General features: G+C 35.1%; 1 protein-coding gene and 1 non-coding gene across 2 annotated transcripts; both read right to left on the bottom strand.

The window, feature by feature from the left end:
- Nucleotides 1-686: 686 nt before the first annotated feature.
- Nucleotides 687-803, bottom strand: LOC138886671 (U5 spliceosomal RNA). The gene has a single exon (XR_011405718.1). It is a non-coding gene; the product is annotated as a U5 spliceosomal RNA (small nuclear RNA).
- Nucleotides 804-2,344: 1,541 nt separating this feature from the next.
- LOC104237846 (SMR domain-containing protein At5g58720) lies at nt 2,345-11,408 on the bottom strand. The gene is made up of 11 exons (XM_070168431.1): nt 10,322-11,408; nt 9,634-9,659; nt 8,032-8,142; nt 6,516-6,601; nt 5,462-5,700; nt 4,846-4,922; nt 4,682-4,738; nt 3,371-3,438; nt 3,178-3,284; nt 3,006-3,076; nt 2,345-2,798 (listed from the first exon to the last, which is right to left on the bottom strand). Exons 1-11 carry the CDS (start codon nt 10,872-10,874, stop codon nt 2,670-2,672), a joined length of 1,524 nt encoding a protein of 507 aa, XP_070024532.1. The 5' UTR covers nt 10,875-11,408; the 3' UTR covers nt 2,345-2,669.
- Between the last annotated feature and the right edge of the window lie 2,251 nt (nt 11,409-13,659).

Genomic DNA, 13,659 nt, shown 5'->3' with positions numbered 1-13,659 from the left:
GAGGGTGGTGCGGGGGGTGGAATTTGGTGAGGGTGGGGAAATGAGTGGTGCATAAAAACGAAAAAACAAAAATTTAAAATTATAAAAAAAAAAAAGATAAGAACAATAATTTTTTTGCGGGAGTGGGGTGAGGCTAACAGGGTGGGTCGTGACAAAAAAAACTAAAATTTGAAAGAAAAAAAGTTTTGGAAAGAGGGGGTGGTGGGGTAAGCGTGGGATGGGGTTGGATTGGTGGGTGTGGGGGTGAGGAATAGTGTGGAGTTTTGAAAAATGTAAATATTTCCTCCAATTCAAGAAAAATATTTTTTATTTTTCAAAACATCGAAACCAACCCACACACTCTACATCCTGTATCCGCTTACTCAGTGTTTAATCACTTACTCCCGGCGATTTTATGTCACACACCATGATATTTTGACACATTTCAATAAATTAAAAAATGTTTAAAATTACATTAGGACCCCTTAAGTCGCCCATTTCCCACTTCTTTGTCTTTCCAGCTACCACCACCGTGGCAATTTGTGTTGAGAAACTTTCTTCAATAAATTAAGATCTTACGAGAAAATATACTGGTAATTAAAGGAAAACTGAATGTCCAAACAAAATTTTCAGGAGAATCATCCAGAAAATTCGATTCAGATCTGATACATATTGAAGTTTAAAAAGTTGAAACTAGAATTGTAGGGGCCACTCAATAAAGAGAACCCCTCCAAAAATAGGCGTATGCCACTATTTGCAGAGCGCACACGGTATTCTTTAGTAAAAGGCGAAAGAATAGTTCGCTTTGTGCTCACTGCGTGGCTGCGTGAATTTTGTGTAGTGCTTGCGCTGTCAATTTATACGAAACAAGTAGTTTGGACTTACTCTATATGTTTCGATGTGGGACGCACTCATTCTTTCTCCTCAACTTCTATGTATAAACTCTTCTTCTTCTTATTTCTTCTTTTCATCATTTCCTTCACTTAAGATATGATTCAAGACCTACATGTTGCTGGTAGAAGGGATTTTATGTGGTTCCCCATCTCCTTCAGTGGCAATGGTGAATTTAGGATTTTAATTCTAGTTCCGAGTAGTAAACTCATTATATTTTTAAAGTGGGTTTATCCAGGGGCGGATTTGTATGCAAATATATGGGACGTATGAACCCATGGTATTTCCGTCAAACTAAGTATTTTATGTGCATATTTTTTAGAATTGGTCTAATATCTGCTGGCACACATGCTTCAAAGAGGCTAAATGATGCATTTAGTTTTCATGTTGAGTTATTTACCTAGAAGATCAGGGATCAAATCTCACTTAATATTTCATTTTCTCCTTTTTTTTTTTAGTGGTGCACCCATGTTATAAAAATCCTAGATACGCCTTTGAGTTCAGACACACTATATGTTATAATTTTAGTGAATTTTTACACTAAATTTATATTCTACGTCGAAAGTATTGGGTTCAAATGAATCCGGTACAATAGCACTACATACACCTCTACTTCATTGTATGATACTTTTTTTTTTTTGCTCTTCACCTAATATTCGGTCCGACTAATCTGGATTCACACCGTATAAGGCTCAATTAGAGACGAAAGTGCTCTCTGTATATTAAGATCTTATTCATTCCTATGGCTCGAAACAGACACCTTTCATTAAGATAAAGAAATCTTATTCATCGGACCTTGATATAGTTAAGAACTAAGAAGTGACTCATATCTTGGTAAATTTAAATAAATAGATGCTCACAAGTTGATGATCAAGTGCTTCATAGAATGTGTTGGACTATATATCTTGAATTTCCAATGCAGGTTTTGATGACTTTTAGTTTTTTTATACATATGGAAAAATAATTTAGAAGTTAGATATGAACCCATTGATTCTATATCTTAGATTCGCCTATGTAGTATGCAGTTGTCGATTGTTTATGTTAAATCTTTTTAACGTTAATGACTTACTTTAGGCTGGATTTGAAGTTATTCTTCAGTTAAATGATGTAGTATTAGAAATACAGAGCAAAAACATGGAAACTTATCTTGAAACATCTGCAACATTGTAGTTCTGCTGGCGTACAACAAAGAGAATGTAAGGACATCCTATTCGACTAAAATTAGCAAAGATTTCGTAGTGAATCGGCTGGAATAGTCCAACAACACCTGCCCCTGCCCCCCATTCCCCGAATCTGAGTGACATGGTTAAATCTCAGTAGATCGTAGAGGCAAGTCATGCTCAAGAAAAATGAGCTTTGGCAAAACTCTAAAAGATGGGGAAGGGAAGAGGGACCTCCTGCGCTTCGACGTTCGAGGTGCTAACTGGATGAAAAATTTATAATCAAATCACCCAAATAGTTAGAGCTAGAGATATCCAACTCAAATTTACAAGGTATAGAATTACTTGATGAAACGCATAAGTTTTGCCCAAAAAAGTGGGTACACTACAGTTAGTACAATATGTATTCTACAATGATATACTTGAACTCAGCTATCAAGCTGCATAATACGCAAAGCTAAGATCAACTTTACAATTCTCACACTAACAAAAGAAGTTGTAAACATCGTAAATACAATAATCTAGGTATACCACATAGCAAGCAGATAAATTAAAAATGTTAAAACTGCAATTTAGCTCCATTGTTAAATGCTAAACTCCAACTGCACCTAAGTGCTAGCAACCATGCCTAAGAAACGATCAGCTATCATCATCATCATCATCAGAATCTAGAAAGCTAAAATTCATTCGTCCATCGAGCTTGATGAGCAATGTTCCTCTATTCTCCTCAGTCCATTCAATACGTTCTTTCTTCAAAAGCGCAATTACCTGCAAATAACGACACATACTTTACAGTCACTGTAGCATGGTACCAAGATAAGCACACAAAGAGTAGATTCTTGTATTTGCCGTTTTTCCTATGATATTACAGGAGACCTTCAACGAAAATATTCTATCACATATTTGAGTTCAATGCTCAAGGAATCTAGCAACAGAAACTTAAAAGAGGAGGAGGTGGGAACTTGAGTTCCATACCGAAGTTTTCAGTTTTGACTTCCCAACACCATGCATCCCACATCCTGTGATAACCCTAAACAACCGAACAGCTGAGCACAAGAAATGTAACAACAGATTATAAATCTTCAGTACCCACTTCTGACACAAAATATCATAGCTATACTTGACCCATTAGCTCAAAGATGCTTACATCGTACATATGCTCCAAACAGAAGGTGAAGTTTCATAAGCCTCATTGCTGGTTTAACATGTTGCCCATGCAAATCAATAGTTATCATGTTTTCTATATTCTTGTTTCTGCAATGGGAGCTCAGTTTAGCAGGGAAATCTAATAAAGCATTGAGATGATATTAGAAAGAAAAAAAAAACGATATGTTATCCACCTGGCTGCAAATATATCCTGGCTAGCTTTCTCATCAGCCTCTTGAGCCTTTCTGTTATGTAGCCAGCCCTGAAGTAGTTTCCAAATAAGGAGAATAAGAAACAAACATATATTAGCCTCTTGTGATAAATGAAATATCCAATAGCTACTGTTTAAGTTTTGTAAAAGGGAGGCTGGTAGGCATTGCTGTAAATAGTGCTACTACTAGATGCCAACTGAATAAAAGTTTACTTACCTTAAAAAAGTTAAAAGCACACAAAAAAGAAAAGTTAGAAAGCTACTGGAATCCTTATAGTTTCACAAGTGAATTTCAGTGACAACTTTACCAAGAACTGTACAAGGAATTGCATGTCCCTATGCAAAACCAAGCAGAAGGCATAAAAAAAGAAAAATGGAGATGCACCTTATTCATGTTGATACAAAGTTAGATAAGCAAACGTAAACAGCTATCATCCTCATTCCATTTTAGTGACCTAGTTCCATAACTTGATTAAATTTCATTCTAACATCAGACATGATTTGTCTATTCCTTGGAAATAAATATTATGCGTTTAACTATTCAAAAAAATAAATATTTTAGGCAGCCCGGTGCACTAAACTCCCGCTATGCGCAGGTCTGGGGAAGTTTCCACTTTCCACGGCTCGAACCCGTGACCTCCTGGTCACATGGCAGCAACTTTACCAGTTACGCCAAGGCTCCCCTTCCAAACAAAAAAAAATTACATTTAGAAAATCCATTAGATTTGCCGGTCACAACCAAAGTTAACACAAAATAAGGCAGGCTAGCAGAAGAGAAAACAGATATATTTAGCCAAACTTTATGAGCAATCTATCACATAACAATTACATCACATAGAGCAAAAAGTGATGAAAGTTGTATGTGAAGAATAAAACATACTCTCTCTTTCAATTTATGTGAACCTTTCGGAAAACGAGGGTCAAATGGACTAATTTTTGCTGTGAATTCGGACATCGAATTTTCAATTTTTTAAAAAATAAAGTTTACATATTCAGAAACTATATAAAAAGTACTCCTATAAGTCACAATAGTTAACAATCCATAATATAAAAAAAGTATTTGCAAAAACGTGGTTTAAAAACACCTTGTTTGACTCCCCAAATAGTAATAGATTCACATAAATTGAAACAGAGGGAGTAATACTTTTCAAACAACGCAGTTTAACAATAAAAAACTATATCTAACATGAAATCTTGCCCAACTAGCAACAGTAAACATTGAAAATGGAGGAAAAAGGAGTCAATAATCCCTTTATGAGGCATATTGCATCCAAGACTCCCACATTTAGTTTACCTGGTCTGCAAGATAGGCAGCATATTCCTTCTGGCCATTTGAAAAAGCTGTTGTAGCCTGCAATTCAGTGTAAATTTTCAAGCTCTTAATTTGAAAACTTGAACATATCAAAAGAAGTATAAGAAAAAAGAACATAACACAATGAACTTATAAAATATGCACACCTTCTGATAATGGGATTTCATTGACTCCCAGTGTTGCTTTGAAGCTTCACGGAACAGATGATACTCAGCTCCCTCAACTGTAATAGGAGAGAGATTCAAAGTAGTAAATAAATGGACACGATTTCTGCAAACATCTAAAACCTTGCAATATGTTCCACCATGGAGATGGGGGCGGGGGTGGGGGCAACGGAGGAGGGAAAGAGGACAACAAATATTTATCCACAAACAAAAATGCCTGGAAATATTGTTTAGTCTTTTGGTAGCAACAGTGGAACTATGCCATCTCTACATGAATATTTAATAATTTCATTGACTTAAAACCATTCTGTAATACGTATTCTGTAAAAATACTTCTGCAAGAAAAAATGACCAGTCACACATTAAGAGAGACACTCTCTAGTAGGCAATCAGAGGTTAAGTGATGAGTGCAGTAAGAAGGTTTATTCTGAAGAACCATGATGATAAAAGAAATATCTGAAATATCTTCAATGTCAAAAAATGAATCCAAAGTCTCAAAACAAAAATCTCCTGAAAGTTAAAAAAAAGTCCAAATGTGTTTAAAGTGTTTACATCTGAAAGAAACCAAAATACGCATAGAAAGAAGTTGTCACAATACCATGGCTATGCTGCGGTGGTGGACTATCATTAGGACAAGATTCAAACCTTCGTCCCAAAGATGTCATTTTCTTCACAACATTCTTCCAGTTCATAGTAGTTGGTTCGTGCTCAGCACTCTTAGGGGTTGGCATATTAAACAAAGATTCCAAGATCTCATGAGGAAGTTCTGGCCCAGAATTTCCTGATGCAGATGATGAAGAATGCGTGAAGTTTCCTGCAAGACTTTTTGACTGATTCCTGGAGAAAAACAAACAATAATTTAATCCAACACCAAGGCTTCTAGAATTAACTTCCAACTGAAGGAACCACCAAAGACAAGAAAGACTGTTCGACTTTGGTACAGATCACTAAACATCATTACGTAAACATAAAAATGTTCAAGGAACCAAGATCCAACATACCAAAAGACCTCTAGAATGAACATATTACCAAATCCTAACATAGCTAATTTATTTCTTTGCCTTGCCATATCGTCACATCCTGTTTCTTAACAAAAAAAAAGGATATCATTATAACCGCAATCAAGATAGAGGTCTCATGTGCACATACTTCTGTTTCAAAGTCATTCTTTCTTCTTCTTTTTTCAATGACAGTGGTGACCGGGCCAGCTTGCGAGCACCTTGACTACTCCATCGGCGTATCTTCTCTATCAATCCTTTTAGCTTTATGCATTAGGCATTGTAGTTGGAGAATATAGTGTTCTACATACTTGTGTTTTCATCCAGTTTACTAGACTTGATTTGGATAAGCATTTAGCTTTTTTATATTAGGACATATATAGCCGATATGGGAGTATGGTGTGGCCCCCATCCATCATTTGTAATCTTTGTTATTTATAAGTAAAGCAATCCACCTAACGCTCCAAGGTTGGAATTAGGCTATTTGGGGAAAAAAATATATGTCCTTAACCTTCACCCAGCTTCAGGATCTATGTCCAACATAAAGGATTCTGATAACGTAGAAAAATTGAGAGTAATTGAAAAGGCACATGTCCTGCTTAAAGGACAGAAGGGGAATTATCTTGGAATGTGATGCAGTATCTGCTATATTACCTGCCAGGATGCCCCCAAAACCACACATTATCTTGAAATTCCCCTTCAGATGAATGAGACGTAGAATCAGATGTCCTATCAGTAAACTGCAAGAAAATTGTCACGGAGCATCAGATCATCATTGTAGCGATCTTTGAAGGGCTTGTGGCCAATTTTATGGAAAATGGAAAACAAAAACTTTAAATGATTTTTTTTTTTTAAAAAGGCCTTCTAAGAAGGAGATTTGGTCAAATCAAATGATATTGTCTGAACTAAGTTATAAAAAGTTTCAACACCTTATGAAAAAAAATTAGAATATTGTTTCGACATACAGTCATTGGACAGCACTAAATGTCCATGGTCTTAAAACACTCGTAAGGCCGAACCAACCCCAAACAGACATCTAACAGGCAATTGCAAGATTTCTATTAGTTTGACAAAAAAAGTTCTGGTTGTTAAAAGATAATTTATTCATTTCCAGAAACAAGTGTATATTGGTAGGTATTTACAACGATAGCAACTTTACAGATTGTGTAAGGTGCTTAGAAAGTCTAACATGGCTTCCATGTCATTTGCAGTTGCCATGTTACACCACTAAAACAATAAAGAAATACATCTGCTAGCATGAGACCTCTTTTCTCTTCAACAAACACACGGTTTTCTTTGTAAACCACTTTTTCTCCTCCTCTCGTTCTTCTCCTTCTACCAAAATGATTGCCCAAAACATTTTGGGAGCAGAAAACCCAAAACCCCACTACCAAGAAGTTCAGCTGAAAGGTAGCCATTTCAAATGACATCAAGCTTTTCGGAGACTAGGAAACATAAATATTTTGAGCACAGTAAGATTAAGATGAGGGAAAATATGCCAGCTTACTTACTAAGTTAAAGCAATGAGCTAATCATATGCCGACATACTTCATTTTTGTGGGTTGGGTTCGGGGGGGGGGGGGGGGTTCTTTTGTTCATCCAAAATCAAATCAAAGGTAAAACCTTCATTACCCCTAGGTAGCAAATTGATCATGTTAAGTTTTACTACATCAAATCAGCGAAAAGTCAAAATTTAGGTGCTTAAATCCATAGCTTAGTATCTGCATAGCAGGACATTTTCATATTTTTTTAATGACAAAATAAAGACATTAATTCAATAAAATGAATAAGTCAGCTTTCTTGGTTGTTCAGCACTGTCTATTTTACATAAGAAAGCAGTGCCAGCTTTTACGTAGGTATCTTCAGCAATTCATGGTATAGCTTCCTTGCTTTTTTGCTTACCACAGTCTACAGACAATTATTCACAGAGGTATTTGTCCATCAAATTTATACCACATGCAACCTAAAACATCAGAACCAAGAGAGAAAGAATATATGCCATAGAGAATGATAAAGGGGATATAGAGAATGAAGCTAAATAGTCAGCGAGAATAAAATGAAATGTTGGTGGTATTTGAGCACCAATCAAGAATGCAGAAAAACTATAATGTTAGCCAAAAGGATAAAACATAAAATAAATGGACTGCAGAAGAAACGAAATTAAACCTACACCATCACTTGAATGAAGAGACACTGCCTCTTCTTTGTTGCTTGCACTATAGTCGCTAAACTTAGGTTGCTCATTAGAGGAAGCTGACAATTCAAGCAAAACACTCAGAGCCTGGAAGAGAAGCACGAGCATTATGAAACCAAATTAAAGGAGAAGAAATTAAAAAAAGTGAAAGCTGTGAAAATAGAACTGCAATAAGATTATACTATAAAAAGAAATCATAAGAATAGTTAAACAGCTGGCAGTCAATAGTTCTTCCATTTGTATTCCTCCAAATTTTAAGTCAGATGTCAAAGCATCAAGTTATGATCCGCAGAACCAGAGGCAGACCTAAGACTTTAACGCGATGGGAGCACCATTTTTCTTTATACTGTGCCCGTTAAAGGCTTTAGGTGTTCAGGGTGCTACATATCATCGTAATCATTTTTAAGACATAGACACATACATTTACAAGATGGCTACCAAGCTTGCGAGTTCTGGTGACCTCTCACTGTTACCAGTAGGTCCGTCTCTGCGCAGAACAACAATGAGGAAGCTGACAATGATGGCACAAGAAATGACGAAAACACTAAGAGAGTCACAAAAATATAGTAAAAACTCAAACCCCATACAGGACACTACTAAACTATGAAAAATAGAGAGAAAGTGATGCTTCAAGAAAGCCAAAGTGCCACGAAAATGGCAGCAGAGAACTGTTAGGGACGTCAGTTCAAAGGAAAGTTGTTGCTTCAACTTGCTTCCATAGGTTAAATGGCAAAGAAACTGTCAGCAGAACAAAATGTTCTAGATACAACATCAACCCTCCAGGTAGACAATCTCGACTAACTACGAGTACACTGATCGGGAAATGAGCTTCAATACAATATCAGACAGGACAATCTACAAGAAATTGTCACTCAATTTTATGCTAACCTTAACCAACCAAATTAATCTAAACTTACAATGAGCAAATCTAGACAGACTGCAATCCTATGCCTCCAAAATCAAAAGCAGGATTTACTGGGATAAAGATTGGTCCAGTTTTATGCCAACAGATTGTGCCGCATGAAATTGGACTGACTGATTTAAATTATGTAATACAAAATGACTAAGTTTGCTCTAGAGATAGATTTGCGCATGGAAAAGACCAACCTTGAACTTCAGCCAAACAACACTTGAACTTGAATAGCAATTGGGAAACTAAATCATGCCCAACAGTTAGCTAAACTAAACGAGATTAGATCTGATTCATATCTTCAAATTCACAAAAAGGACCCAACCTTTTGAAATGACAAGTATTAATGGCCAAAGACAACCTCAATGAAAGGCAGATGAAAACACCTCAAATCTAAATGACAAGCTTTGGTTTCCAACACCTAAAGATATTTATGACTGTATAATAAAATGGCAATCTTACTATATAGGAACCAATTATAAACACAACGTGAGAACAAGACTATTTATGAGACCTTCACTAGAAAATATCACAACATATGGTGATACTATCTGAATTACAGTAAACAACACCTAATATTTGAATGAGGAAGAAAAGAATTGGATTCAAGCCTCGGTCGACTGAAAAAAAATTGATTTGAAACAAATGGGTAAAGTTAAACAAACTACCTTCTCAACTTCGTATCCGCATTGACCTGCATTAAACGAAATGTCTAGTTACAAGGCCATTAATCAAGTGAAAAGCATCTCCATTTATTTTCATTATAGTTCAATATATTTTTCATCAAAAAATTATAGTTCAATATGCTTCTGACCTGAGTATGACCACACAAAACTACACTTAACCTAATCTTGAAGTTACACTTCTGATGCAGCAGAATTTTTCTCAATTTTACATTGTGGACATTGAGATTGAGCCTTCACACAATAACAGAGTTGCCCTTTCAGTGACCTGTAGGTGTGCCTACTCACCCCCCATGGCCTGGGGACACTTCGAGCACGAGGTAGGTCCTCTTATGATACACATTGGGTTACTTCCACATGCTTTTTATTATTTTTCTTCAGTTTAAATGATAAGGAAGAAATAACGCTCTTTTCATCATTTACTTCACGATAGATAGCCATACAAGTGTATGTCTAAATTGTTATGTCAGCACACAACAAAATCAGTAAGATACTGAATTCAGTTATGATACAACCACAGAGGTCACTGTTGATTTAGCACATATATTACCACAACCTCCACCACACCAAGACATGCATTGCACCTTCCACTGTTAACATAATTATGTTTTTCTTTTCTTTTCTTTTCCCTTTTACTTCTTTCACAAATTTGAAACTAAAAGATAGCACTCACATAGAACATCTCTGACAACAGCTAAGCTCAAAGCAGAGTCCTCCCCAAGCATGGAACACAAAAACTGCTCAACATCGTCATTGCTCGCCGTTTCATCACTTAAACCCTTGAATTTTGAACAACTCTTCTTCGGAATTGACCTCACGTAATCCTTCCCTATCATCGTTGAGACTGTTCCTGCAGCAGCTACCAATTTCTTTGTCTTAGCCTTGCGCTGAGACGAATTCTGCAGCGATTGACCCCCAACAAACATGTCCGAGTTGTTACTCGAATCCAAGCTCGAACCGACATTCCCACTCGAGCTTGAGCAGCTCGTGATCTTGTCCTCTTCCTCACGCTCCAGCAAATCACTCAGAATATTCATCGCTTTATTCAAGTTTCCATTTGCCTCTTTATAAGCACATTCTGCTTCCTCTACAGATACAGAGCTAAACGCATCCGTTAAAACCTTTAAAACACTACTCTCCCCTACTTTGCTATTATCAGAACCATTAACAACATCGCCTTGTTTAGAAGCTTTTGATCTCTTCTTCTTCTTCTTCTGGTGCTTCATTTTCTAGTTAGTTACTATCATATACAACAGAATTGCTACAACATTACGCTACAAGCAAAAAAAAATACAACATTCATAACTACTAAAGCTGAAAGCGAATAATTTACGAGATTTTGAGCTTCTAGGCATATACTTGTGAGCAATAATTACTCATGTAGCTACTATTTAGACCAAAATATATAATAAAATTTTCGAATTGATGTTCGAGAATCTCCCAACAAACTGAAACATGTCATGAAACCCTAAATCAAGAGACGAACCAAAGCTGAATCGGATCAATCGGTTGCTAGGTTTTGAGCTTCTGGATATGAAAAATTACACATGTAGCCACTATATAGACGAAAATACGCAGCAAACATTTTCGATCAAAGAAAAAAATTCAACTCATCAATAAGGAGATCGAGGTTCTTCGAGAAGCTTCTGAGAAACTGAAATTTTTTCATGAAACCCTAAATCGAAATTAAAGGATGATGACATGAGATATTGGAACAAAAATTGCAGATAATGGTGAAAATGGTTGACTATTGGCAGAGAATGAAAAGGAGGAGGAGTCCTGTTTTGCAAGTATTGCGGTTTCCAAATTCCAATACCAGTGAGAATCTGATGAAACGCGTAAAAGGGCAATTGTGGAAATTTAGGGGGAAAGATCTGTGGGACCGGATGGAACTAATAGGGCAGAGAATCGTGGACTAGATTTAGCCTCAGTTTTATTAGGTACGCCACGTAATAAAAGAATTTTGCTCAAAAACTAAAGTAAATATTTATTATAACAATGTATTTACTGTTAATTATTGCATAACGACTCATTTATTATTAATCATCATATAAATAATTCATATATCATAATTCTTGTGTAACAAGTATGTGAAATACACGATCTTTTAGCTCTTTTGATCTATGTGGCACATAAAATCACCTCAAATTTCTTAAGCAGGAAATTGTAAAATTGGTGATATAAAGTCAACCTTAATAAAAGAAATTAATTTTCTTTTTTTGATAAAAATCCAAGTAATTTTTATTTGATTTTCTTATAACAATGGAGATTGGATCATCTTGCACCTACCTTAGTCATTAATCGGTAGTTATATATTATCTCCCTCAAGCATATGTATATGTTAATTTTGTTCATCGGGGATTGGATAAATGTTTAGGGAACATAACGATAAGTATAATATTTTTTTTTTATTTTCATCGTTAGTGATCTCATTTACAAATTACAACAGTAAGTAAAATTAGTATCATGAGATTGATAATTAGTTACTTCTAATTAAACTTTTTTTGTTGCTTTTATACTCCGTCGATTCCTTTTAAGCAATTTTCTAGCCTTTTAAACTTGACCCAACAGAAGCGATTTTTAAGAAATCAAAAAAGTTTATTTTTTTCTTCAAAATTGCTCTTATCTAATAAATAAGCTAATTCTAAGAAGTGTTTGAGGAGAGATAAAGGTTCTTTGAATGAAATAATCCACTTAATTAATTTTATTAAGCAAATATTTTTTAATGAGTGTATCAAACCTTTAAAAATCAAAAGGAACCGAAAAAAGTATTAAAAGAAAAGAACAATTCCGTGCCGGTGAAACTTTATAGAAAAACCTCCAAATTTACAACTTTACCGATCATTGTTTCTTAAGTATATACCATACTTTATTTATTATATTTTAGATATATAAACTCTTTCTTCTGCTTCTTTTCACAACTACCCCATAAGTCCATAAAATATTTAGTTTGTTAACTTTAAAAAATACAAAAGGTCAGGAACATATTTCTCTTTGTTATCTTCAACTTTTCCTTCTTTGTAATAGATGGATTGATGAAGTTCCATTGATTTTTTTTTTGGTCAACTCCATTGATATTTTCAATGGATAAGAAAGTTTGGCTTATTCCCTACTTTTTTTAGCAACTTTTGATGTGCCACTTCTCACTTTCCATTTGGTTCCAACTTTGTCCCTCTACCTGACATATACACGAATCAAAAATCCTTTTCAAAAAAGCTAGTTTTGATACTCTTCATATTTTATCAAAAAGACTTTTCAGGAAGATAACTTTTTTACAATCCATTTATGAATCTTATCTCACTATTTCACTATCATATTGTGTAACTTCAACTACTACCTAACCTCAGAGGCGGATCTAGGATTTTTAGTTTATGGGTTTTTACATTGATTTTAAATTAATATATTATAATAATCAGACTAAAGAACTGGGTTCCCAACTAAATATTCTTATACATTGAATGATTTTCTTAATACAAATACGGGATCTAGCCAAAAGCTACTGGGTTCCCGGAAACCCATACTCACACCTTTAGATCCGCCCCTGCCTAACCTAATCATTTGTCATCATCTTGCATTGGCCATTTAATTAGCACGGTAACTCGATGTTTATGTGAAATTATATCTAATTTATTATGTATAATTGATTAAATATAATACAATAAAAATATGTTGTTGAAAAAATATGACAGTATTGACAAAGGAGAGCATAAACAACTTATCTAATACAATAGTTTGCCATGGCAAGTAATTGTCTTGAAAGTGATTTAGGCCCGACTCGGATGCAAATCGTTAAATTAAGTTGGTTTTTCCCCAAATTTTGACATCAAGTCAAATTAAATACATGCACTCGTGATTGGAAGTTTAAAGTTTATAGAGATATAATTGCCCAAATTCTTACTGAGAGGAAAAGAAAAAGAACAAGAGAAAGAGAGAGGAATGGTTTTTCTAAGTTTTGCAAAACTAGATTTCTATTAGGAATATCTCTCGCGCACAGGGAATATTTATTCACTT

Source organism: Nicotiana sylvestris, chromosome 2 (assembly GCF_000393655.2).
Source record: "Nicotiana sylvestris chromosome 2, ASM39365v2, whole genome shotgun sequence".
NCBI lineage: Eukaryota > Viridiplantae > Streptophyta > Magnoliopsida > Solanales > Solanaceae > Nicotiana > Nicotiana sylvestris.
The sequence above is the reverse complement of the archived record's forward strand: the minus strand, read 5'-3'. Positions and strand labels throughout refer to the sequence as shown.